We start from the raw sequence: 25,505 nt of genomic DNA, 5'->3' as shown, positions 1-25,505 counted from the left end.
CTCTCTCCCTCCTCCCTCCCTCCCTCCCTCCCTCCCCCTCCCTCCCTCCCTCCCTCCCTCCCTCCTCCCTCCCTCCCTCCCTCCCTCCTCCCTCCCTCCCTCCCCTCCCCTCCCTCCTCCCTCCCTCCCTCCCTCCCTCCCTCCCTCCCTCCCTCCCTCCCTCCCTCCCTCCCTCCCTCCCTCCCTCTCTCTCTCTCTCTCTCTCTCTCTCTCTCTCTCTCTCTCTCTCTCTCTCTCTCTCTTCTCTCTCTCTCTCTCTCTCTCTCTCTCTCTCTCTCTCTCTCTCTCTCTCTCTCTCTCTCTCTCTCTCTCTCTCTCTCTCTCTCTCTCTCTCTCTCTCTCTCTCTCTCTCTCTCTCTCTCTCTCTCTCTGTGTGTGTGTTAACAACTTAAAGTCAAAAACTGCTGAACCGATTGCCATGATATTTGGTTGGTGCATTACCTTGGGTATCTAGTTGGGAATTTATTCAAATCAAAATGATTGGGTTGCAGGTGTACGATTTGGATAAAAAAAAAATGTGATTTTCGGTTAAACTCAGAAACAAGTGGGCAGATAAATCTGAAATTTAGTGGGAACATTCTTAGGGATGTTCTTAGATTAAGATTTGATCATGACATGAGGATTCCATCAGGAATATGCAAATTTAGGGCTAAAATGTGTCTGTTTGGTCAAAATTCTTTCATTCCAAAAGTACTGAGCACTTGGGATTAAATTTAATGGGGATGCAACTGAGGGTGTATAGATTAAGAAATAATAAGTATACATGTATAATGATCTCATCAACGATATGCAAATTACATGTAGGTGTAAAAATGTGAATTTTGGTTGATAATTTATATCTCAAAAAGTACTTGGCCAATGAGACTGAAATGTTTCTAGAAGTGTTATTCTGCAGATTTTGGTTAAAACATTTTTACATAATTGGCCCTAGCAACCATGACCACGCCCTTAGCAACTACCAAATGTCAGTATATTTTGCTAAAATAAAACCATCAGTACACAAGTGAGTAAATGTTCAAAAAATGTATGCAAATATCCCTAGCAACTATGACCACACCCATAGTAACAGCCAAAAGATGGTGTATTTCACAAAAATAACAACAGGAATCTTAGACAAGTGAACAAACATTCAAAAGGTGTGTGCAAATATGCCTAGCAACAAGACCACGCCCATAGTAACAGCCAAATTAACACAATATTGGAAAGATAACAACAGGGCTGGATAGGCAGCTGGATAATCATTCAGCAAATGAACACCTATACCTAACATTGATCACCATGTGGATAAACATTTTTTTAAATGTACAGTTGTGCTACAATGCCATTGGTGCTATTTTTCATAAGTATCTTTGTTTTAAGCAGTTTTCACTCTCTCCACAGTTGGCCAAGTCCAGCAGTGTCAACAGTACAGAAATCAGGATCTGCCTACCAACAGAGAAGACAAACAAACCAAATGTATCCATTCTGGAACAGTAGTCCCCTGGCAGAATTCAGATTTAGGCATATTGAATTGAATTGAATTGAATTGAATCTTTATTCACCATAAGGATGAGAGGCTAGAAAACAGTTACACAATTAACTGATCCAGTGTAGCCACTCAAAATTTACAATACTAATGACATAAAATTATTATGCAGTGCTACATGGTCTTGTTGGAATAAACATCGAACACGATGAAAAAAGCAACCATAAAAGAACAAGACTATAAAGTATGTGAAGATAGAGAACATTTCGAACACAAAAATTTATTGAGGATCAAATTTTTAGACACTTTCTTAAATCTTTTTCTGGTTGGCATTCTACTGATTTTATCCAGAATATTGTTCCATAATTGTGACCCAATAAACTTAACAGATGACTGGCTAATACTACTATTATGTCCAGGTACATGCAGAGTCCCACCTAGTTTCTGTCTGGTATTATGATAATGACTTGTTTACAAAAACAGCTCATGAAATAAGGTAGTATTTTACCATTGATTGCATCATGGACAAAAATACTAATTTGGTAGTTTTGTAGGGAATTTTTGACCAGATTTATAGGTGATATTAACCGAGAATGATGAACTAACATTGTTTATTTTTAATTGTAGCATAGTTGAACTGTTTCTAGAAATTCTCAACATTTAAGGTTCATTTTGTCCATCTTCTGTACCATTTATGGAAGAAAATAAAAAATAACGGAGTTGTACTATAGTTTAACCATTAGGTCACTTGTTTGGACAATGGGACAGTGTGTGCATCAAACTTCCAGTACTACCCGAAATGATTCTAACTATTCTGTTTTGCACAAGTAACAATTCCCTAAGATACAATTATATGCACTTCCCCAGACTTCAAGGTCTGCCTACATAAGAAATGTGCTGTAAAACAAAAACATTGCATAACATGGGGAGTATCAAACATGGAACCATTGAACGCAACCTGTAAAAAATTCCAATAAATTTACATATATTATTTTCACTCCTGCAATGTGTGCTTTCCACTTTAATTACTGTCTAGACAAAGGCCAATAAATGATGTACAATCACATGCTTTCATGGTTTGGCTTTTCAGAGTTATACAGCGCTGGATTTCCTCTTTGCTATTTTGTCTACTTCTCACAATCATGTGTTCAGTTTTATTTACATTGATAGTCAATCTGTTGGCATCACACCATTTGTTCACCATATTCAATTCTGAATTGGCTTGACTAAGAAAAATTGTGGCATGAGTTATATGGAGTAAATGAAACAAGTTTCAATCATCTGCATAGAGTTTAAATTTAAAAAGATTGGAATCATTTTTTTTAATGGCATTTATGTAAATCAAGAATAAAACAGGTCCTAAAATTTACCTTTGTTGGACACCACACCACTTTCATTCAATCAATCAATCAAAAGAATTTGTATAGTGCCAAAATCCAATATGATGTAATGGTCTGGCGCTGAACAGGAACAATAGTAGATCATTGTAAAAATATAGAAAGCTCTTGCAAACAGATGTGTCTTGATGTCCTTCTTGAATTTATCAACAATTGGTGATGGGCTGCCAGCTAAAGACATTGTCCCTCTTCAACATGCCCAAAATACAGCAGCTAGGATGTGTCACGTACAAAGAAAACAGATCACATCACACCGGTTCTTTCTGTGCTTCACTGGCTACCTATCTGTTGCAGGATTCAATACAAAGTCTACTGATCACCTACAAGGCACTCAATAACACTACTCCTGGTTACTTCACTGACTTGATTAACAGTAAACCCGCAACTCGTTCACTTTGCTCAAATAACAAAAGTCTACTTCATGTACCCCGCTGTAATACAAAATCATATGGTGAATGTGCCTTCTCATGAACAGTGCCTTCTTATGGAACAGTTTAAATGGCATTGCTATAGTCAAGTTTCCGTGAATCTGTGTTATTGAATGTAAATAACTTGAAAACCTATGATACCATAATGATCTAATTTTGAAAGTCATGGTTTACAGTGTCAAAAGCCTTTGAAAAATTAACAAAAATACCTAGAGTTGAATTCCCTTTGTCAATCTCTTCTTGCAAAGACTGAATTAAATTTATCAAAGACAGTTTACAAGTGTATTTCTTCCCGAAACTATACTCATGGTCATACAAAATGTTATACTTCTTTCTTAACACAGGTTTGTTTACAGTTCTCTCAAATATTACACTAGTGTCAGATTCACTCACACCAGAGTCACTACTGTCTGTTTCTGTTCACACACACACACACATGTGCATGTGTATGAATGTATGTATACACACGGGTCATGGACAAAAAAGAAGTACTGGGGGGGGGGGAGGGGCTTTAAAAAAATACACCAGGGAAAGGGAAAATCCTCCAGCCCCCCCCCTGGAAGTACAATCTGGCCAATCCCTACTCAATCCATAGTGATTCTGCACTGTGAATTGTTTAAAACATGGTAAGACACTTTTTACCTTGGTCTCTACAATTAACCAGAAAGGAGTAATCGATTATGTTGTACAAGTCCTTGTTCGCCACTTGCCAAATTTCTGACGGCAATAATTGAAAATTGACTTATCAAATAGTGTTCATATAAAAGTTTGTAGTTCTTGTTGAGTGATCTGAATTGATATGTGAAATGGCGAAAGCGTTAACAATATTACTGAATGTATTATTAAATTGAGCCAGTGAGAATTTGGCACATTTATAAATGTCAAAGTGTCTTCTTCGAGATTGGCATTATTCGCTGTCATATGAAAAATGGGGGAAATTTGTTTACCTTTGATGGCCATCTGAAAGTTAAGGTCATTAAGACAGACAATTTTGGAGAAATTGTGTTCATTCCTCATTCATTACAGTAGACTGATAGACTTCTTGACATTTACAAGTCCATTTCATGTCCATAGATATTTATACTTCATCCATGGCCGGAAGATGTTGCACGAAATACATTTTTTTACCTATTTACTTAGCCTTTCATGTATATCAATCAATCAATCAAATTTCTATACCACCAATTTCCAGTGCAATGTTCTGTTCAGTAGCACTGAACAATCACTGAATGGCTAAAGCACACCATATGCTTTGGTGAACAAATAAGTCTTCAGTTTTGTTTTGAAATGTGTATATGTCAGAAGCTATACTCAAAGTAGGCTTTCCCAGTCAGCAGAAACCCATCCCAACCAATCTCTCTCGATGTTTTACAATAAATATACATGATCAAATTTGACAGTCTATATGCATGGGATTCTCCTATCTCTGTCCCAAGAACATGGAAGTAATGTTCCATATGATGATTATTAACATGAATGTGCTGAAAGCAAAATTATATACGGTAAATGTGAAGTACATAATATTGTATAATATACATATATAGGGGTGTACTTTTTAAATTTCATTGCCAACCTTTAACATAAGCAAACAAAAATTGTTATTGTGACGTGTTGATATAAATATATCAATGGACTTTGATTGGTTACACTCGCCATAGAATGGTGTGGTATATGCAGACTGTGACATGTTGATATAAATATATCAATGGACTTTGATATGTGAAATGTGAAGATTTAGGCTTACATGTAAACAATTAAGTCCAGCGAGATTTATTGATTCCCCATGAACTTGTATACGATTTTGGGAAGTGAAGATCACCATTTGACATTATTATCTAAGGGGTCAGATCAATAGTTCAATGTAGGATTTTAAAAAGATACATTCTTTTAGTTGGTAGTGGGGTTTGAACCATTTTAGTTCTCATCCTACAAATGATTTTTTTACGTTTAATATAGTGGATCTGCCACGGTTTTCCCCTAAATATGAATAGTTCTGAAAAAAAAGTCAAAAACGAGAGAAATGGAAGAATTTTGATTACAGTAAATGCATGGCACCAAAATACAGTAATGTGTTGATATAAAAGAGCTACTATTGCCCTACTGTATACTGGCTTTGTATTTACAGCACTACATTATTTTAAATTGATTGTGCTGTCTGAAACAATTTTGGACAATCAAATTAGAAGGGATGGGAGTCTGAGGCCAGTGTTAGCTAGTCTTTACTGCATTGAACCCTAGTATATGTGTTTTTGGTTCGACTACATATTTTGGTAATACCACAACCATATGGCATGACATGCCCACTTGTACTCGCATCTTTAGCATACTAAATGCTTCGCTTTCAAAAAAGGAGCTAAATCAGTGAGTGCATGATTGAGTTAAAGTTTCTATTATTTATTGTATCATAAGGCTTCCGTGGAAGCCTGCAAAAATTGCAGCGGCCGACGGTATTTCACGTCGTCAGTGCGGGGTATTGGGGTAAGTTTTCAACTAGCAATAATCGCGCCTCGGATAAACCTCATTGGCTACGATATCGCCTCTGCGCAAAGATATCATATTTGGGCACCTTTTGTCGAGTATCTTTACGGGTCTCAAACTCTTGGTGCGGTTCGGTAAGATGGCGTCCTTCGTCACCAAGTTAGTGAAGTACCATGTTTAACTGTGTATTATGCATACACTTAATGATTATGACAAATGTCTGTACTTTTTGCAAAATTTCTTCACATTTTCCCATGATCCTGGTAAATCATACTCATAAATTCCATGAAATTGACATTCTATGAATTACTTCCGGCAACGAGAAAATGCTTTGTTATGTAAATATTGTTGAACTAATTACGAATAGGCCGTTACGCAAAATACAGTATGGATAACGCCGTAAATCGATTTTAAAACTGTACGATTCGCTGTTGGTAATCCCTGACTTAGTATTAGACCCGATTCCATAAAAACACCGCTTAGCATTTTGACCCGATAAACAATGACTGTAACCAGTATTGTACGTACTTGCATGGCGTGTGGCCAAATCATATGCGTTATGTCACAGACAAGTATTAAGAAGGTCTTGTGTACAACATGAAGCCTTGAAGGCAAGGACAAGACCCTGCTAAAGCTGTAGATAGCTGAAATTATTGTAACGTTATTAGTTCTTGGAGTTTTGTCGTTCAAGGGTTTGTACAATTATTGCAGCCGAGAAGGCTCATGATGCGCTAGTCCTGCTTGCATACGGAGGAATTCGGGACTCGATTCTGACAAGAGTCAAGTCAGTAATACAGACTCGTGCATCGTCATGGAAGCAGGACTAATGATGCGCTAGTTGCACTGAGCATTGCATTGCTGAGGTGAACACGCTGAAGCCTTGTGAAGGGAGTAACTAATAAGTCTAATAGTAACTAATATATTTCGTTTATCGTGCGATCGGGCTCGTGTGAAAAGCATGCACACATACACATACATACATACATACATACATACATACATACAAATACATGTACAGTCTCGGCGAGGAACGCTTCTAAACGTAATGCGCATGCGCCACATTTGACCACCATGCTCCGCCAAGCAAAGATGCATGAAGCATGGCCGGTCTACGTCTAGGTATTCATAGAATTTGACGCCTTATTAGGGTTTGAATCACGACAAACATTATTACATATATGGCTCTCTGAGAAGTGAAAAATCCTGTAAATTTTGCAAAAGAATTACAAGATTTTTATCGGGTGACCTAAATCATCGCAGACTTTCCACTGTCAATACAAAATACAAATTTTGTTGGATAAAAAATACAAATTTTGTTGGATAAAATTTTAAAAAAATCCCACGTGTCACTTATAAACCTCCGTAGCATTGTGATTTATCCAAGTGACATATTTTCGACACAAAGAAATATACGGTAAAGTGAAATGCTCTTCGATGAAAAGCATATTTACACATAAACAGACAAGGTGAAAATCAAATGTTTGTATCTGGAAAATACATGGGCCAATTGTGTTTATTATTTTCATAACGTCGTTTAGAAATTATAATCCCTAGCTGACCAATGGTAACTAAAACTGAATTATCGAAAATGAAAATTGAATTTTTGACTGTCACTTTACTTCCTCAGTAAAAATTGGAATTGTGGACAAATTTCGTGAATTTTCATACAGTTATCAGCTATGCGAGGTAAATTTTAGCATGTGTTTTGATAACATTTTACTTGTAGTTGCATAAGGACGGACAACGACCCCGGCAGTAAAACCTGTAATATAGTCGACAATACGTTGCACCAAATTTCTAAAACACTGCCAACCGGACACTTCAATATGTAACCACAAAGGAAAACCAAAGAGCTGAACTGCAACATATCCACATCGCATTGAGGGCCAATGACTACGAGGAGAGGACCGTCAACATACCACCACGAACTACTTGAAACCAACTGTCAGTAAGTCCAACCATGGAGGTATAACGCCTCTTCAGCATGTTCAGTGTCAGATTCAAAGAGCACACATTTTTAGGTACACATGTGTGACACACACGCACACACGCAAATTCGTCTACAAACTGTTGAAACACAGACACGTACATATTCTTTTTATGAATCTGTAATATTAATGATGCAGCAGCTGTGCCATGCAGATATTGTAATAGTCGAACTGTGTAAAATGTCACAGTGGCAGCTGTTTACGTGTAACTAGGCGGGCGATTTTGTAATTCGTTAAAAGAAAACATCTTTCGTTGAATCTTGTAATATCATTTGAATCAACGCCAGTCACATTCACCACAGCATCCAGCGTGGTCATACTACACAGGTTTCGGTGAGTATATGCAATGGGAGTAGAAATATTTAATACCTCGTCCGATTTGATCGCCACGTCATCACTCTGGTGATGGCACATCTCTTATCCAATCCGTGACTACATTATGGAGCAGGGCAATGCACACATTGTATAAATATATCTCTGTCTATCTATCTAGCTCTCTCTCTCTCTCTGTGTCTGTATTTATGCGTGCCTGCCTGTCTGTCTGTCTGTCTGTCTGTCTGTCTGTCAACACCAGCATGACACTGGGATGTTGGTTGCCATCATATGTGTATGTCTGATATGTTGTCCTTTAAGAATTTGTTCTACCACTCTCCGCCATCACTTTTTGTAGGAGTCGTTGACCCATTAACGATCATTAACATGTCTCTAACTTAATATACAACGATTTTCATCCAGGTGTTATTGACTATGTATACCTCTACTCTCATCACTACATATAGTTATTACTAAAAACGATGCAATAACTACAAATCCAACTTGGAGGATGAAAACAGACAAACCGAACGAGACCACTACCATGCCGCTAGTCACGGGATTACCTCAATTAACTAAACAGATCATCATTGGATGTCAGTAGAGTTCCTGTCGACTGTGTGATTTTAAGAACCATCCAGAGTATTAAAAGAGAACTGTTACCTGAAATTGGCAACATTTGAAATACCGTGTTGATACCGTCACAATGAACACGAAGAGAAAACAACAAGTTTGGTTGCCAGGGGACCTCAAAAAGCCAACACCAGGGCTTGTATCGCGAATAATACGGAAATTTGTAAGAACACAACCGAAACACGCCTTTGGTTTCATTCTGTTCACCGCCTTCATCAGTATGGTGTTGATGATGTACAGTCTATCCTCGTTCAGGGATGATTATATCGAAGCCGAACGAGGTATGAGTCTCGGGAAGGGTGTATTCTTTGACGACTTGTTAATAGAAGTGCCAAGAAGAAAACTACCACTAGAAATAACAAAGAAATTGAAGGATAACGAAACGACAAATGATAAACCAGCCTTAACAGTTGGATTTTCGCCTGATGTCTAGTTCAAAGACCGGGGATCAGTTCCATAGTGCACAAAAAAAAAATATTTTTGTTCTGTATATGTGATTGAGTTGGGGAAACGGTGATACTAAGTTTATGTTAATGTTATACCGAAGAAGATGTTTACTCGAATGTATAAGACATACTGATGATAACACCAACTTAATTTTGTCAATATCCATATAGCGTTGGTTGTTTTCGCAATAAAGTTATCATAAATATTGTCATGGTTTTTTGTTGAATAATTTTTTCCCCAACTTTAATTTCCATAATTTAGATTGTATGTGGGAGGCACAGTATGCACCATACAGCATAGTATTGACTTGTATTTTTATGGAGAAAAAGTTTACCAAAACCAACACGTCCACTTATGCAATTGTGTGTGTGTGTGTGTGTGTGTGTGTGTGTGTGTGTGTGTGGTCCCTTACTAGCTTGGTAGTCTAGCCGCTAGACCTGCTGCTAAATCATGATGCACCGCCTTTAACTTCAACATATTTGTGAAAGATTTGTTAGATACAATACATTGTAACTTAGTCTTATAGACTCAGATGTTAAGATTCAATGTTTTGGCTATTGATGGTGTTGTATTGGTGTGTTATCAGTTAGTCAGTGCTTTGTTTCTTTTTGAGATAAGAAAAGGCTGCGGTTACTTTTTAAGATTTAAAAAGCTAAATTGTAAAGTTCACTATCAGTTAATTTCAACTGTATGAGTATGTATGTATGTATGTATGTATGTATGTATGTATGTATGTATGTATGTATGTACATGTATGTGTGTGTGTATGTATGTATGTGTGTGTATGTATGTATGTATGTATGTATGTATGTAAACATGTGTGTGTGTGTGCGCGCGCGCGCGAGCGCGTGTGTGTATGAATGTTTGTATATACGTAAGTACATCTGTGTCTGTGTCTATCTGTCAGTGAAACCGGCATTACACAAGATGCTTATACATAACAGATTCACACAAAACGACGGAAAATTCCAGTAAACCAAGATGCCATCAACAATCTTTTTTATTATTTAATTTTAGAGCATGCAAAACACACTGCCAATGTACGAGTGAAATTCTTTACCGTATCAGACATTACATTTGTTCAGAATTTTCCCGTTGGTCCGCAATTTACATGAACACCTAGATCACTGATTTTTCACAGACAATATACATTATCTTAATTTTTGCGTTATACTTGCTTTTGGGTTTGTTCACCTGTAACTATATGCATGCACTGATTCTTTGACTACAATGAACTAGTACAAAAATTTTTTAATGTAAAGTACAATTTATTGTGAAAATGTCACGCAATCCCATATATATGAAATATTGGTATTATCATTAACAAATCGCTTTTCTAATTTATTCGCGATCAGTCTATATATAGTAACTACATCTACATGTATGTATCAAGAAGACTATATGTATAATCAAAAGAAACTATGGGACGCAAGTTTTATTAACTTCAGTTTGCCGCTAACCCCAGCAATGCCACGCGTACGGTCGTCGTAATTGTCGCATTTTATTGACGTACCAACTGAACTTTCTTATCCCCTATTACATACAAATTTTGCTTAAACAAAAAGTTTTAACATGCTGATCATAATTGTGTTCGGGTTGTGAAATTGTTACGAGTAGGACCTTTCAGAAGAAATATTGTCTGAACACATTACTAAGTAGAAGCTTTATCCAGTTCAAATATAACTGTAGTTTCTTAAGAACTAACCAAAATCACACAGCTACCGCTTCAATTTGGACCATTCAGAACATTATGCAGAACAACAAGTTCTCATTTGGGCCAGACAGTGTCTTTTATCGCGACGATGAGTAAACTCTTGTGAATCGATAGGTGTATAGCAGCCGTAGAGCAATCACATGATAGCAGAGGGCGCTGTACACGTAGAGTCAGCACTACTACTACTACTACTACTACTACTACTACAGTACATGTCTAGAATGATTTTTATGCATAACACAGAGTTTAAAGTTCACATCAGAGACTTCGTTACGGCGATGATTTTGTAGAATGTGGTTATTATTAAACTTAATGAAGCTGTGTATTCTTACTTAATTTTGTATAACATTATTCTGTGTAATTTTTAACGCCAGGAACAATTGACGACTGGTTGTCAATCTTAGTTATTATGGTGACCGGTTATATTGACTTTCGAAATGTGAATTCGAACTAAGGCGAACATCTTTTCTTGATCTCTGCAACGATGTCTGCTCTTGATACTTCAACCTACAAAAACAGAGAAAATATGTATATTGTTGAATTTAATGATCAGAAGAGAATAAAATAAATCCTACTTTATCTCATTCAATGCAAAACAAATCACATTTTCAAGTTTTGTAAGGAGAGAGAGATGCACAGACAGACATGTAGACAGACATGTAGACAGACAGACAGACATGTAGACAGACAGACAGACAGACAGACAGACAGACAGACAGACAGACAGACAGACAGACAGACAGACAGACAGACAGGGAAGCAGGTAAACAAACGGAGATAGATATTAAACACACACACACACACTCGTATACAAAGCAATGGCCTTAGAGAGGTGTAGTGAGAGAAGGAGGTGTCCATGGTGAATTTTTCATCAAATCAAATTGTGTCATAGTTTACCCACCTCTTCTCTGGTTGAAGTATCCTTCAATTTCACAACTCCACGTTTGATTTCATCTTCGCCCAGTATAGCTACATATGGAATTCCACTTTCTTCGGCATACTGCAACTGTGTTAGTAACTTGGGGTCTTTCTTGTAAGACATTTCAGCCTATTGGATGAATGAATCGAGAAAATCATGAAATACAATTATGACTTTTGTAATCCTTAACATGCCGTCAATTTCTTGGTATACTTTATTACTAATTCAGGCTTTAAAAGCAGTTACTGCATATCAAAGCTTACTGAGTTACGAACAAAGCCGACATAACCAATGACTCGTTCTACTTTAGGGACTTGGACATACATTACTCGTGGGTTGAGCGAGGGAGGGGGGGGGGGGCATGAATGCGAAACTGGCTGCGAAAGACATGAATGAATATCCCTAAAGGGTTTTTTTACATATTCGAAAAAGAAATAATAAAATCACAAAAATTGTGAAGTCTCGCCAGAAATAGTGGATGCGGAAACTGACATCAACTTAAAAAGACAATATAAAACTGTTCTTTCAATCTGTAATGGCTGTACATCTGATGAAAAGAAACCATTAACACAGAGACCATATGGAAAACAACGGAAAACATAACTACCTGAACTAGACTCTTACACAAAAATATCATAATAAAGTAAAATAAAAAATCTACCTACCCCACCTATTCTAAAATTGAGTGTAACCGGAACTACACAATTTTTTTTATTACGCCTAATAGAGATTATCATCAACGCAGCATCACGTTTACTACCAAAACAGAGTGACTATTGCATTTCAATTAGGGAGCATACTACCAAAACAGAGTGATTATTGCATTTCAATTAGGGAGCATGATATATTTTACCTCACAGTGAACACAAATCAACATCACTGTTGGATGAAACAAGGAATATTCAAAAACCATTTATTTGTGTTCACAGTGAGATAAAATGTACCATTTCATCTACTAGTGTTACGGATGACAGAATACAACTTTTTTATATTCGCTAAGTTTTATGTTTTGCGAGGTCATCGTGAACTCTCAGCTGTCATGAATTAATACTTAGAACAAATGTTTGCATTTCGCGAATAGTATTCTTCTAAGATGACAACATTAAGTTATTAAAAGATCAACAGTGTCAAATAATGACTGATTACAGACAGTTGGAAGAACAATGACGTGATCACATTGTTTGGCTAGTTTTCATATTTGTCAATATCATTTGCATTGAATTAAGGCGACTGCAATACTTCCGTTTTAGTCATTTATGGTGCTGATTACTTTATCATCCAATCATTTGAGTATTGTATATTTTATGTTTATAAGAATTTAATGAAATAAAATGATGGATTCAGTCTTTGGAAGAGACGGTCCGAGGTCAGGAGCTTCGATCTGCTCCATGGTCACTTCCAAATGATCCAGGTTAACCATGAACATTAATTGTGTGTATAGTGTTTGAGCTAATTCTCTAAAGTCCAAGTCGATCCCGTGTACAGAGTGGAGAGCGAGAGAGAGAGAGAGTAACATTGAAGGAGGGTTACATTAACAGAAGAGGTAACCCCCTAATTTGTTACACTAGTACGTATACGCGCTATCACGTGCAAGTGTTTTGAATGTGTGACAAAAAAACGTTGTGTGATGAGATTTTAAAAAAAAATGTTTTGCCGTCTAATGGTTTGGAAACTGTAAAGTCTTTTCGATTTGGTATTAAAAGTTAGTTTACCTTGATACCTGCACCCCATAACTCATTACTAAGTTTCATTCTTTCATCCACTAAACCTTTCTGTGCTGCAGCAACCATGATTTGTGTCTCTGTAGTTCGAATCTTTTCCTTTGAAGCTGATAACCTTGCTTCAATGATGGAAAAGATTCTCTCAATACCAATACTGACGCCAACACATGGTACCTGTCAAGTCACAAACATGTTATATTTTCTTTGTATTTGCAATTTGTATACTTTTATAAGTATCTTTGAAATAATATAAATGGTGGTCATTTTGGCAAAGTATCTTGATATACTGATCCACCATATTTGCAAGCCAAAGCCTATGTTTCCGCAGACAGAACAAAAAATAATGTTATCGCCTCGTGGCCTCGAACAGTGCACAACAGAGACGTGAAGTTTTTTACGACGATGCTGATCCACCTATTAACAAATAGCATGACGTTCTTAATTTGATAGGTCTCCGCATGTATGGGTGATGAAACTTCCAAATCTCCAAACTGGCCGTCAGTTTCTTCAACCTTCTATATTGCCTTTTAACATTTATAAAGTTCTTCTATATAAAAGCAATTAGCTGGAACCAATCCTGAACAAATGTTACGTTTAATAGCAATTTCACTACTATCTACAAACAATAGCAATTTCACTACTATCTACAAACAATAGCAATTTCACTACTATCTACAAACAATAGCAATTTCACTACTATCTACAAACAATAGCAATTTCACTACTATCTACAAACAATTTACCAACACTTGAATATTAAATGACTTAGTTACCTGCTTTCCCTTTGGGTCAAACATACCAACCAACTCATCATAACGACCACCTCCAGCCACCGATCCAACACCAATGGTTTCTTGTGTACTTTCCACCTTAGTACCTGAACCTACATAATATTATCATCATAATTATATAAGTAAACGATATATGTTGTTATTCAATGTTTTATGATAGTATGACATCGACATCGCATCCTGCCAACATTACAACACGTAATGTTATACCACAACATGTACACCATATTATATTACAATTCATTACAACACACCTTGTAGTACGTACTGTACTATATCCCTGTAAGGAGAAGAAAAGACCACTATGCCACACAATATACCATGCAACAGCATCAAATCAAACAGCACTATAAGTTACAGATCAAATGGCACAATTCACATCATGTTTCATCGAATCATTTATTATTTTTAAAACAACACTTTTTTTGCCCGTTAACATCACTTCGGGTAATACAAACATAGTCATGTCACATTATTTAATACTGTCATGTCACCACAGTAAACATCCAGTGCATCATATAGCAACACGTCTAATCACATTGCATCGAGTCACATCTCATCACGTCACAACACATCAAATTAAATTAAACCAAACCACGTCACGCCACGTCACGTCACGTCACGTCACATCACATCACATCACATCACAGTAAGCTTATACCACACCACACCACACCACACCACATGTACATCATGCCACGCCCCACCACATCACATCACTTCACACAACAGGTCAATCAAATCATCAATGTCACCTTCCTATAATGCATGTCAAATAGATCAGTGGTTGCACAGTAGGATCCGGAGACATCTTACCTGTAAGCATGCCTTCATAAATAAGACCAGTGTAATAATCTAAACCCCTTGCCAAACTCAAATCAAAGACAACCTAAAAGAAAAGAAAATTCTGAAAGTGAAATTACATCATTCATGGTGTTATTTTCATGTACGTGAACACATTTACGACTTTGTCATTGAGGGATAAAATTAATATGTAAGAGTGCATTACATTGTCATCTGTCTGTCTGTCTGTCTGTCTGTCTGTCTGTCTGTCTGTCTGTCTGTCTGTCTATTACAGAACATATAACGAAAACAACCTTACATTTTTCGTAATATTCATCAGGTCACAGTAGTTAAAGAAAACTTTCATTTCCTCTAAGGCTTCTACAGTGTCTTCATTCTTGGCAAAATCTTGGTCTTTCAGTAGTTCTTCAACCAATGCAGCACCGCCTGTAATTAACATGACAGTTGATATTAATTATGGTTTAATACGTCACGAGAGGTAATTGAACTATGATTTTGATGGCCTCTCCATGTGCAAATGTAACATGATTGTAATTCCTACATTACATTCTAATTACATTAATTACACTCATCTTATTCCTAATGCTACATTACTGTGAATCTTCTACACCTTGTCGCTATCCATGCTACATTACAATACTTTTAGCAGAACACTCCTAACGGATAAGTTACTCACCTCTCTTTTTAACATACTGGCCAATTTTGTCAGCTACTGATGGATCCAAACCTTTCGCATCTACCATTTCAGTTCTGACATCATCCCAAGGAGTCTATATAGATATAAGACAATTATTCTGCATTCATAAAACACGACTGGGGGAGATTTTTGTTGCGACCCCTTATTTTTTCAAATACCCTCCCCACGCAGTCGAAATATTTTTACAACCCCCTCCCCTCTACTAGACTTTTGAAGTAACTCCCCCACATGCGAAAAATAATTGTTTCCTCTACTAGACTTTTGAAGTAACTCCCCCACATGCGAAAAAGAATTGTTTTACAAACTTCTTTAATTTTCTAAAGCTATAATCACATTACGATTATCAAGTATATCTGCCAAGTATGAGTATAACAAACCATGAAGATGAAGTAATCTAGACAAGAGAATGTCTGTATCCAAAAAAGTATTTAGATTTTAGACTCTCTTATATTGATACTGTACACTGGAGAATAGAATGTCTATATTCAAAAAAGGTATTTAGAGGCAGACTCCCTATTTTGACACTTTACACTATCATTTTTCTCTGGAGATGATAGTGGTGAAAGCGACAACAATGGTGGTGGGGGTGGGGGTGGTGGTGAGGGGTGGTGGTGGTGGTGGTGGTGGTGGTGGTGGTGGTGGTGGTGGTGGTGGTGGTGAGGCTGCATGTGATGATAGTGGCGAGAGTGATGACAGTGGTGAGAGTGAGACTTCAGGTGATGATAGTGGCGAGAGTGATGACAGTGGTGACAGTGAGGCTGCAGGTGATGATAGTGGCGAGAGTGATGACAGTGGTGACAATGAGGCTGCAGGTGATGATAATGGCGAGAGTGATGATAGTAGTGAGAGTGAGGCTGTGGGTGATGATATAGTGGGGAGAGTGATCATAGTGATGAGGGTGAGGATGCGACAGAGAGGATGCGCACACTGAAAAAGTCATGTAGTTTGTCTATTTATGAATTTTTTAATGAGCTGAAAGTTTTATCTTTTATGTTATGATATCAAGAGAGGTTGAAATGATCAAGTTACATTCTTTGAACCAAAATACACTGTTGAGACATGTTGGAGTCATGATTGTCGAATGGTTAGAGTGACCAGCTTGGAATCCGCTAGGCTTACAGAAGTAGTAATGGGTTGCATTTGTTGGTGACTTCAAGGGAGTTGAAGTATAAAGAGCCATAATTGCGCCAGCATAGATCCATTCCAGCAGTACTAGTAAAGCACTTTGAACACAGTGTGGAGAAAACACTGTGGCATGCTGTATGAATTGCCCTCACAATAACTGAACAGTTTTGTTCATACAATAAATGTCAAAGAAAATCTCAGTTAGTGCGAATCTTTCATTCACATAATTTGTTGTCGTGTTTAAAATTCTTACCAACAAACGTTCATCATATTTTCAACAACAAAAAAACCCGCCCTCTCAGCATATAATTTACTATATCAAAGTACCCCCAGCATATCTTCAATATATTCGAGTAGCCCCTCAATTCCTCCACCCAGTCGTTATTATGAATGCAACCTCTCTCATATATATTCATTCAATTTTTAATTTAACAATCACTACTATTTGCTATTGTTCATCTTTCATACGCCGTCAACCACTGTGTTTACGTGTGTGTGTGTGTGTGTGTGTGTGTGTGTGTGTGTGTGTGTGTCATTAATGACTGCAAATTATTGAATCGCTAACAAATCTTACCTTGTCTAGTTTATCGATAGCTGAACATATTTCTCGGAATTTTTCTTTTGGTACTCCACAGCATGCCATCATGCCATCCAAAAATCTTCGGTGATTCACCTAGATATAAAAAGAACTCATCGTAGGTACATATCAACGCATATAGGTTTCGACTGTCCTCAAAAGACTAAGTCCCTTAATACGTGTAAATGTATACGTACATGTACATATGCACGCACTTGCGTGTATGCATACATACATACATACATACATACATACATACATACATACATACATACATACATACATACATACATACATACATACATACATATCAAATTCTTTTATTTCCAACTTACATGAAAATAGCATGTACAGGTAAAGTATTTACATAATTCCTTTACAGAATACACACACAATACCTTGCAGGAAATCATACTGACTAGTGAACGAGTTTCTCTTGGTCACTTATGACAAACGTTCACGTGATATCTGGTTGTTATAGTACCTACATCTCAATCTCCAAATTTTGTAAGAACCTATTATTGAGCTTACACTACAATATTTGGTGATGGATTTTGAATTCCTTCTATTTAAACCAGCTTTGATCAAACCACTTGTGACTTTATGATGTACATTTCCGAGACTTCCAATGACAATAACTATTATTTCTGAACGAAAGCTTGTAGTGTTTATTTCTAGTGAGAGTGGAAAATATTTGTCGAACTTCTTCTGAAAACACAATGAAATATGTGCATCAAAGGGTACGGACACTTCAACTAAACAACATACATGCATTCATACATACATACATACATACATACATACATACATACATACATACATACATACATACATACATACATACATACATACATACATACATACATACATACGCACAGTGTCGATAGAAGTATTTGTTCTCACTCGCTATGTTATCTTTGTTGTTCAAACGTGCAAAAACCTTACTTTGATTTCAAAATCCCCTAACTTGAGCTCAGTGAGAATTTCTGCCACAATCTTGACGACTTCTGCATCGGGTATCATCACATCATAGGCTCCAGCTATGTCGTAATCCTGTCATCAAATTCAACATCAAATTCGTTACTTTTGAAGTCACTTGTTTCAAGGAAAGAACAGCTAAGTGAAATTAATAAACCAGACTTTGAATATTGGATTGCACACATGATAGTAGACAGGACATCTGCTATATTCCAGTTTCAGGATTGTATAGTATGACCACTAGGGGCGCTTTTCGGAGGCTACATGAGCGTAAAATCCGGGGTTTTATATAGGTTCTCACATTACTGCTATGCGATCTGTGGAATCATGAGGGTGATATAGGGTGTATTCAATGCGTTATTCCTTTGTTCAGGACAGGCCAGATTTTTTTCCTAAAACCCTAGCAAACGGCAACTATTTTTCAAGCCTAATATTTTCTGAACTGGACCTTCAGTTATAAACTTCATTTACTTTAAATTATATGACTGAGATAGGACTTACACATTGGTAGAATTCCCTGAATCTACCTCTTGTCATTGCAGGGTTGTCTCTCCTGTAAACCTTTGCAATATGGTATCTTTTGATGTTGGATATCTTCTTCATGGCTAGGTATCTAGCAAATGGGACCTGTGTAATCATTGTCAAGGTCACTCTAAATTGATCCTTTACCTTCATAACAGCTTTGGAAAGTTAAACTATCTACAATTTACAGGTTTGGCATGTCAGTAAATTTGATTTCAGAATTTTATTTTAATGTATGACTGAGATGAAAATAGTTTAAACTGTGTCGATCAACATACCAAAGGGCAATCATCAACGTAAATATTTGATTTGAAATGTCGGCAAAATATTCCCATTTTTCGTTTCGTTTCGTCTCCTTCTGTTTTTATTTCTTCGAAAACCATAGGCCGTTAGAACTGTTTTCGTTTCCATTCGATTCGCCGAATGCCGTAAGCCCGTGTCCTTTATAATAACTAAATGGCACCAAATATACAATGCTGTATCACGTGATAATGATGTCATGGGAATTAATTTGAATTAATTTATTCCAAGAATAGCGCCCCCACCCATCATTCGACAAAAAGAGGATAAATAACACAGTAACTTTTGGAACACAATGACAAATAAAATAGAAATTACAAAGATAGTATCTCTGAGTAAAAACGCTTTGAATACAAAAATAGACAAACGGAAAAAGTGTAAGTTGATTTCTGGTCGAAAGCAAGGTTATTGCTTTTTCTCGTGTTGGGTACTATATAAAGTAATTTGGTATTAGTTCCTTTCTAAGAGACTGGTATAAAGGACAAAATAACAAAACATGCAGTTCATCTTCAAGAACATTTAGACTTTCATTTTCACACAAAAAGTACATTATCTGTCTGTGATAGTTTTACTTACATTTCTTCCAGTCTCAATAGCGGTTTGAGCAACGAAATTTTGCTAATGCTATTTTACATCTGGATATATGGATACTTTGTCAATATAATTCAGGTTCCAGTTGAGACTTAAATGTCGGATTCATTAATTGTACCATGCCACTCTTGTTGATAACAATCAGTTAATCTTTGGGGAAATATAGACATAAATAATTCAACATTACCAACTTTTTGCTCGAACTATACATAACCAAAGCCATACTTAAACAATAGCTCTTTAACTTTTGTAGTAGCCCAAGTGATTTTACCTGCGTCATCTAATTTCTTTAATATTTCATAGGCAGTTCTAGGGTAACGAGAACGATCCTTATGTACAATATATCACACAACTCAGTCATCTTTTCATGTACGTACAACAAAGTGGAACCCTGCCACACTCGCCCAAAATAGCTTCAGTATTTGTGCTACTCCCGACCCCTAATAAAAACCTGCAAAATCGGAGATGATTTTTTTCTATTGTTAGGGAGAATTCATGACCCAAGATTTCAGATCTATAACAAAGCACAGGTGCTACACAACTGTCAAACAATTTGAATGAATTATGCATGGACATACCACCTAGTTTCTTTATTACAATTTGTATCTGAATTAACGCCTTTCTGGATTTAGAGGCAAGTTCATTTTTGGCAGGTGTCCATGTCATGGGATACAATGTTTAGTGTGATAAGTTAATTGGGTATTACTTAATATTGTCCACGTAAAGACAGTTAAGCTGATAAAGGATACAGTCAGATCATATCTGAGTGACAAAAGTTCTCCGCCTTGGTCTGCCATATCATAAATCAGTTTGCTATCTTCGCCATATTTACCTGTCAGTGTTTCCTTAAATGAAATAACAATTGTTAAAAATTAGCTCCTTATAGAATATAAACGTGACTGTTACAAAAATGTATATTCATCACCTCGTGAGAACTGTTCCAAATAAGCCTGAGATATGTCATACCTTTCTGGGGGAGGGGTAACTTCGTGGGTAATTGTATGGAGACGCTCCGTGCAACCCTTTAAACCTAAAGTGTTTTCATATCACATTTTTCGAAAAAGGGAGACCCTTTCTTAATATCAAAGCCTGACAATGTTACATTCTGACATGGTCATGAATTGTTTGTTACAATGTCTATGGTATGCATGGTTTAGGAACCCTGCTTATCATGAAATAGCCTACCTGTAGACTTCAAGAACTATCGCTACTACACTTACAATTTCATTTGTAACATTTCCACTTTATACTTAATTTGTTCATAGTTATATCCTGTCTTCAACTACATTTTGTATTTTGGGTCGATGGCCTTGGATGTACAGAATAAAAGACATACAACTACTACATATTTTAAAATTGTGCCATCGAGTCACATGATGAATCCACAATTAGGTGTCGTCATGGAAATGTGACCTTTCAACCTCGACAAAACACTGAGGGGGAATTCAAAATCAAAATGTCAGTTCGGATAGCAAAATAGCGTAGTAGCGTTAGTCCTTCGAGTCTACAGGTAGGCTACAGTTAGGATGGCTGAAGTAGTGTAGTAGTGTTAGTCCTCAAGTCTACAGGTAGGCTGCAGTTAAGATAGCAAATAACGTAGTGGCGTTAGTCCTCCCGGGTTAGTCCTTCGAGTCTACAGGTAGGCTACAGTCAGAATAGCTGAAATAGCGTAGTAGCGTGAGTCCTTCGAGTCTACAGGTAGGATACAGTTAGGATAACAAATAACGTAGTGGCGTTAGTCCTCCCGGGTTAGTCCTTCGAGTCTACAGGTTGGCTACATTAGGATGACTGAAATAGCGTAGTAGCGTTAGTCCTTCGAGTCTACAGGCAGGCTACAGTTAGGATAGCTGAAATAGCGTAGTAGCGTTAGTCCTTCGAGTCTACAGGCAGGCTACAGTTAGGATAGCTGAAATAGCGTAGTAGTGTTAGTCCTTCGAGTCTAAAGGTAAGCTACAGTTAGGATAGCTGAAATAGCGTAGTAGCGTTAGTCCTTCGAGTCTACAGGTAGGCTACAGTTAGGATAGCTGAAATAGCGTAGTAGCATTAGTCCTTCAAGTTTACTGGTAGGATAGCAAATAGTGTAGTACCGTTAGTCTTTCGAGTCTACAAGTAGGCAAATAGTGCAGTAACGTTAGTCCTTCAAGACTACAGGTAGGCGACAGTTAGGATAGCAAATAGCGTAGTAGCGTTTGGCCTCCCGGGTTAGTCCTTCGAGTCTACAGGTAGGCTACAGTTAGGATGACTGAAAAAGTGTAGTAGCGTTAGTCCTTCGAGTATACAGGTAGGCTTAATCATGAAAAGCAAATATGGTTACAATTTATTATAATCTTGGAGGAAAGTCAGATTTGATTCAAACTCTGTTTTAAGTTTTAACGTGAAATTTATAGCTACTCTCAAAGATAGGGACAGTAAAAGGGAACCATTTCGTGCATGCCCTCCCAGTATTGTTGTCTATGGCAGTCCCCATCCCCCGGGCACACATATAGTCCTCGCCATAACAAATATTCTGTATAGTACTCCGACTCTTGCCATAAACATTTGAAATAAAAGAAAGATTACATGCATCTATAACCGTTACAATGTTGTCATTAAAATTCAAGTGACATAAAATTCAAGTGTCTTCTTACATTTTATTTATCAGATGTATGAAGCTGACACTTACTTTAAGTTCAAATACAGGGGTATCAATAGTCTCAGCGCCATGGCGTTTGAAACATTCGGTGATTGTTGTAAAAACACCTTCACGGATTGCCATCTGCTTTGGATCAAAATCTCTTGTACCCTACAAATAAACAAACAATAATCATCAATCCGTTCATCAACCCCACCACCTTCCCCTTTTCCAATGTCAATATTCTGACAAAATGCATCATGTATGTGATTTACGTATATTCTTTGGAACACAAGTCCAATTGTAACAAACCATATTGAAATTTAGTAGCATGATTTTTGGATTACATTTTCATGAGTGACAATACAGAGAGACTTTTGGTCTCATCTGTTTGTTTGATCCCAAATCCACATGTGAACAATTATCGTGTTAAATTTTGATTCTCGAGATTTCCTGAGTCCACATTGAGAAATCATATAAGAAATATGCATTGCACTTAAAACATGATATGAAATATGTCGCTAACTGTAGAACTATTACAATGCATCAGCAGCAGCAGCAGCACACCACCACCACCACCACCACCACCATCATCATCATCATCATCATCATCATCATCATCACCACCACCACCACCACCACAACCAACAACAACAACAACAACAACAACAACAACAACAACAACAACACCGTGCCCATCTAAACCTTATGATGTAACAGAGACAATAGAGTAACGATGACATTTTCTTGTCCTTATTTGCAACTTTATATTCTACATTTTCATGCATAGTTTAGAGAAAGACCTGATCAAGGAAACTACACCATAGCATGACTGTAATAGCATATAAGACAATGTTCCATACCTTTGGGCATTTCAATACAAACTTCTGAGTACTTTCTTCTCCTACCTAGAAACAGAGAAAAGTAATAGTGCAAGTACAAAACACACATAAATACACTACACACACGGGCAGACACATGATTCAAGTACAACACACACACACACACATACACACACACACACACACACACACACACACGCACACGCACACGCACACAGGTACACATGAACACAGCACATACAAACACACAGTTCAAATACAACACCCATATACACACATGAAGCGATTTCAAGTAGAGCACAAATACACAAGATAAAAGTAAATCATACATACAAACAACGAAATATAACACACACACACACACACACATGCGAGCGTGCGTGCGCACACATACATACATACATACATACATACATACATACATACATACATACATACATACATACATACATACATACATACATACATACATACATACATACATACATAGGCTAAGTACATTGTAAATATTTATACCGAAATTATTTTTAATAACTAGGTCCTTTACTCTTGCTTCGTTTCTTCTTTTCAGAGAAAAGTATGTGTGTTCTCTTATTAAACCAGAAACATCAAACACTGCGAGCACATATTCAACGTTTTGTTTCGTTTTGTCAAAAAAGTTGTAAAATTCCGTAGGGACCAATGAAATGAGAACGGACTCGTCCTGCTTGTATGCGATGTAAGTCTTCCCTCTTCGAAAGGCGTGCACCGTCTGCAAGCATTATGTATTAAGCAGGCCTACGACTAAGAACGGACGCGATACAAGCAAGGGGCCGGGCAATCTGATTAAAATCCGATGTGGTGAAAGCGGCTAGATGTCCTTATTTACCTCTATTCATCGTGTTGTGACGTTTGTTTTGTTGGAGTGATCGCCGCCTTCGGAAGGCGGCGATCACTCCAACAAAACAAACGTCACAACACGATGAATAGAGGTAAATAAGGACATCTAGCCGCTTTCACCACATCGGATTTTAATCAGATTGGGGGGCCGGGGATACAAGGTTACATGTAGAGGATTGCATCATACCGACGTTACCCATACAAAGTGTAATGTCGTTTTTCACATGACCATTCGGCATTCGTATCCGGTACCTAGGGTCAAAGTGCTCCTTGCATCATACTTTTTACCAGTTGCATCATGCATGGCATGCACGTATAGTAAGATTAGACATGATATCAAATATTAGAATGTGACCTGACGATGACCTTATTTTTGTGAGGTGTTTACTTTCGTTTTATCGCCTTGTCTCTATTCGACTCATATCTTAACCGTAGTGTACGATACGAACACGTTATGGGATAGGAATGGTCGACTATTTAATTACATACACTGCAAACACTTTTATGGAGGTGGGAGTTTGCCAACCGAAATTGATTTTTACACATATTTTCACCCTCCTCATATCACAGTTGTGGTTTAATTTCTCTGTAGACGGCGCTGTCATGGGTTCAAATCATTTGGAATATTACAAGTATTTGTCTGATTCATTATTACAAATGTTAAAAATCCACAATAAAACTGCCTGTTCGTAACATCACGATCGCTGTTTCAACTCCTTCTTTTCTCAAGGATACACATCAATTTGACTCATACAAGTACTAAGTAATACTACTTATCTGTCTAATTCTTTAAATGATGCACCTGTTCGATAAATTAGCTTAAAATCCTCCCACAATGAGAATGCCGGTGAACTTGTACATGATGTTTACAAATTATATATATGACCAATCACTGTATCCTCAGACGTTTATGCCATCAACCTGGCTTAACTACAGCATGAAACAAAGGTGAAAAAATCCTTACCTTATCGTCCGCCATGTTAACTGATCGAGTATTTCGTCTGTATGCAGAAACAGTGAACAGGGCGAAACCTTCTTGTGTTTATATATGAGTCTACTGTCCAGGTAGTAGTCATTCTGAAATACGGAGGGTGGACATACTAGCCTTGTCAACCTTGCGACCGTTAGCATACAGCATGTATGATAAGTTCTAATAATTATATAACCTTCATTGATTTATCTATTTATTTATTTATTTGAAATTCAAAGACACCTTATTGACCAGATGGGTTTATTTGTACAACACACGATAGAATTTCACAATGATCACAAAATAAAACATTAAA

General features: G+C 37.1%; 2 protein-coding genes and 1 non-coding gene across 4 annotated transcripts in view; 1 reads left to right on the top strand and 2 right to left on the bottom strand.

Annotated features, from left to right (window-relative positions):
* Positions 1-2,462, top strand: part of LOC144438829 (uncharacterized) — a 16,915-nt gene extending 14,453 nt beyond the window's left edge. The window contains exon 12 of the mRNA XM_078128010.1: positions 1,381-2,462. Coding sequence (XP_077984136.1) covers positions 1,381-1,519 — 139 coding nt within the window. The 3' untranslated portion in view covers positions 1,520-2,462. The remainder of the gene's footprint in view (positions 1-1,380) is intronic.
* Positions 2,463-5,700: 3,238 nt separating this feature from the next.
* LOC144439552 (U4 spliceosomal RNA) lies at positions 5,701-5,841 on the bottom strand. Its single transcript, XR_013481115.1, has one exon. It is a non-coding gene; the product is annotated as a U4 spliceosomal RNA (small nuclear RNA).
* A 4,289-nt stretch (positions 5,842-10,130) lies between these two features.
* LOC144438435 (histidine--tRNA ligase, cytoplasmic-like) lies at positions 10,131-25,283 on the bottom strand. 2 transcript variants are annotated; one of them, XM_078127458.1, is made up of 14 exons: positions 25,184-25,283; positions 23,362-23,406; positions 22,550-22,669; positions 20,637-20,732; positions 18,976-19,101; positions 18,442-18,549; positions 17,494-17,592; positions 15,774-15,867; positions 15,396-15,523; positions 15,110-15,182; positions 14,276-14,385; positions 13,494-13,676; positions 11,764-11,910; positions 10,131-11,369 (listed from the first exon to the last, which is right to left on the bottom strand). In XM_078127458.1, the coding sequence occupies exons 1-14, from the start codon at positions 25,196-25,198 to the stop codon at positions 11,313-11,315; spliced, it is 1,401 nt and encodes a 466-aa protein (XP_077983584.1). In that variant the 5' UTR covers positions 25,199-25,283; the 3' UTR covers positions 10,131-11,312. The 2 variants fall into 2 exon arrangements, with proteins under 2 accessions (XP_077983584.1, XP_077983585.1); XM_078127459.1 differs by having other exon boundaries at positions 14,276-14,379.
* Between the last annotated feature and the right edge of the window lie 222 nt (positions 25,284-25,505).

Source organism: Glandiceps talaboti, chromosome 8 (genome assembly GCF_964340395.1).
Source record: "Glandiceps talaboti chromosome 8, keGlaTala1.1, whole genome shotgun sequence".
NCBI classification, from domain to species: domain Eukaryota; kingdom Metazoa; phylum Hemichordata; class Enteropneusta; family Spengelidae; genus Glandiceps; species Glandiceps talaboti.
The sequence above is the reverse complement of the archived record's forward strand: the minus strand, read 5'-3'. Positions and strand labels throughout refer to the sequence as shown.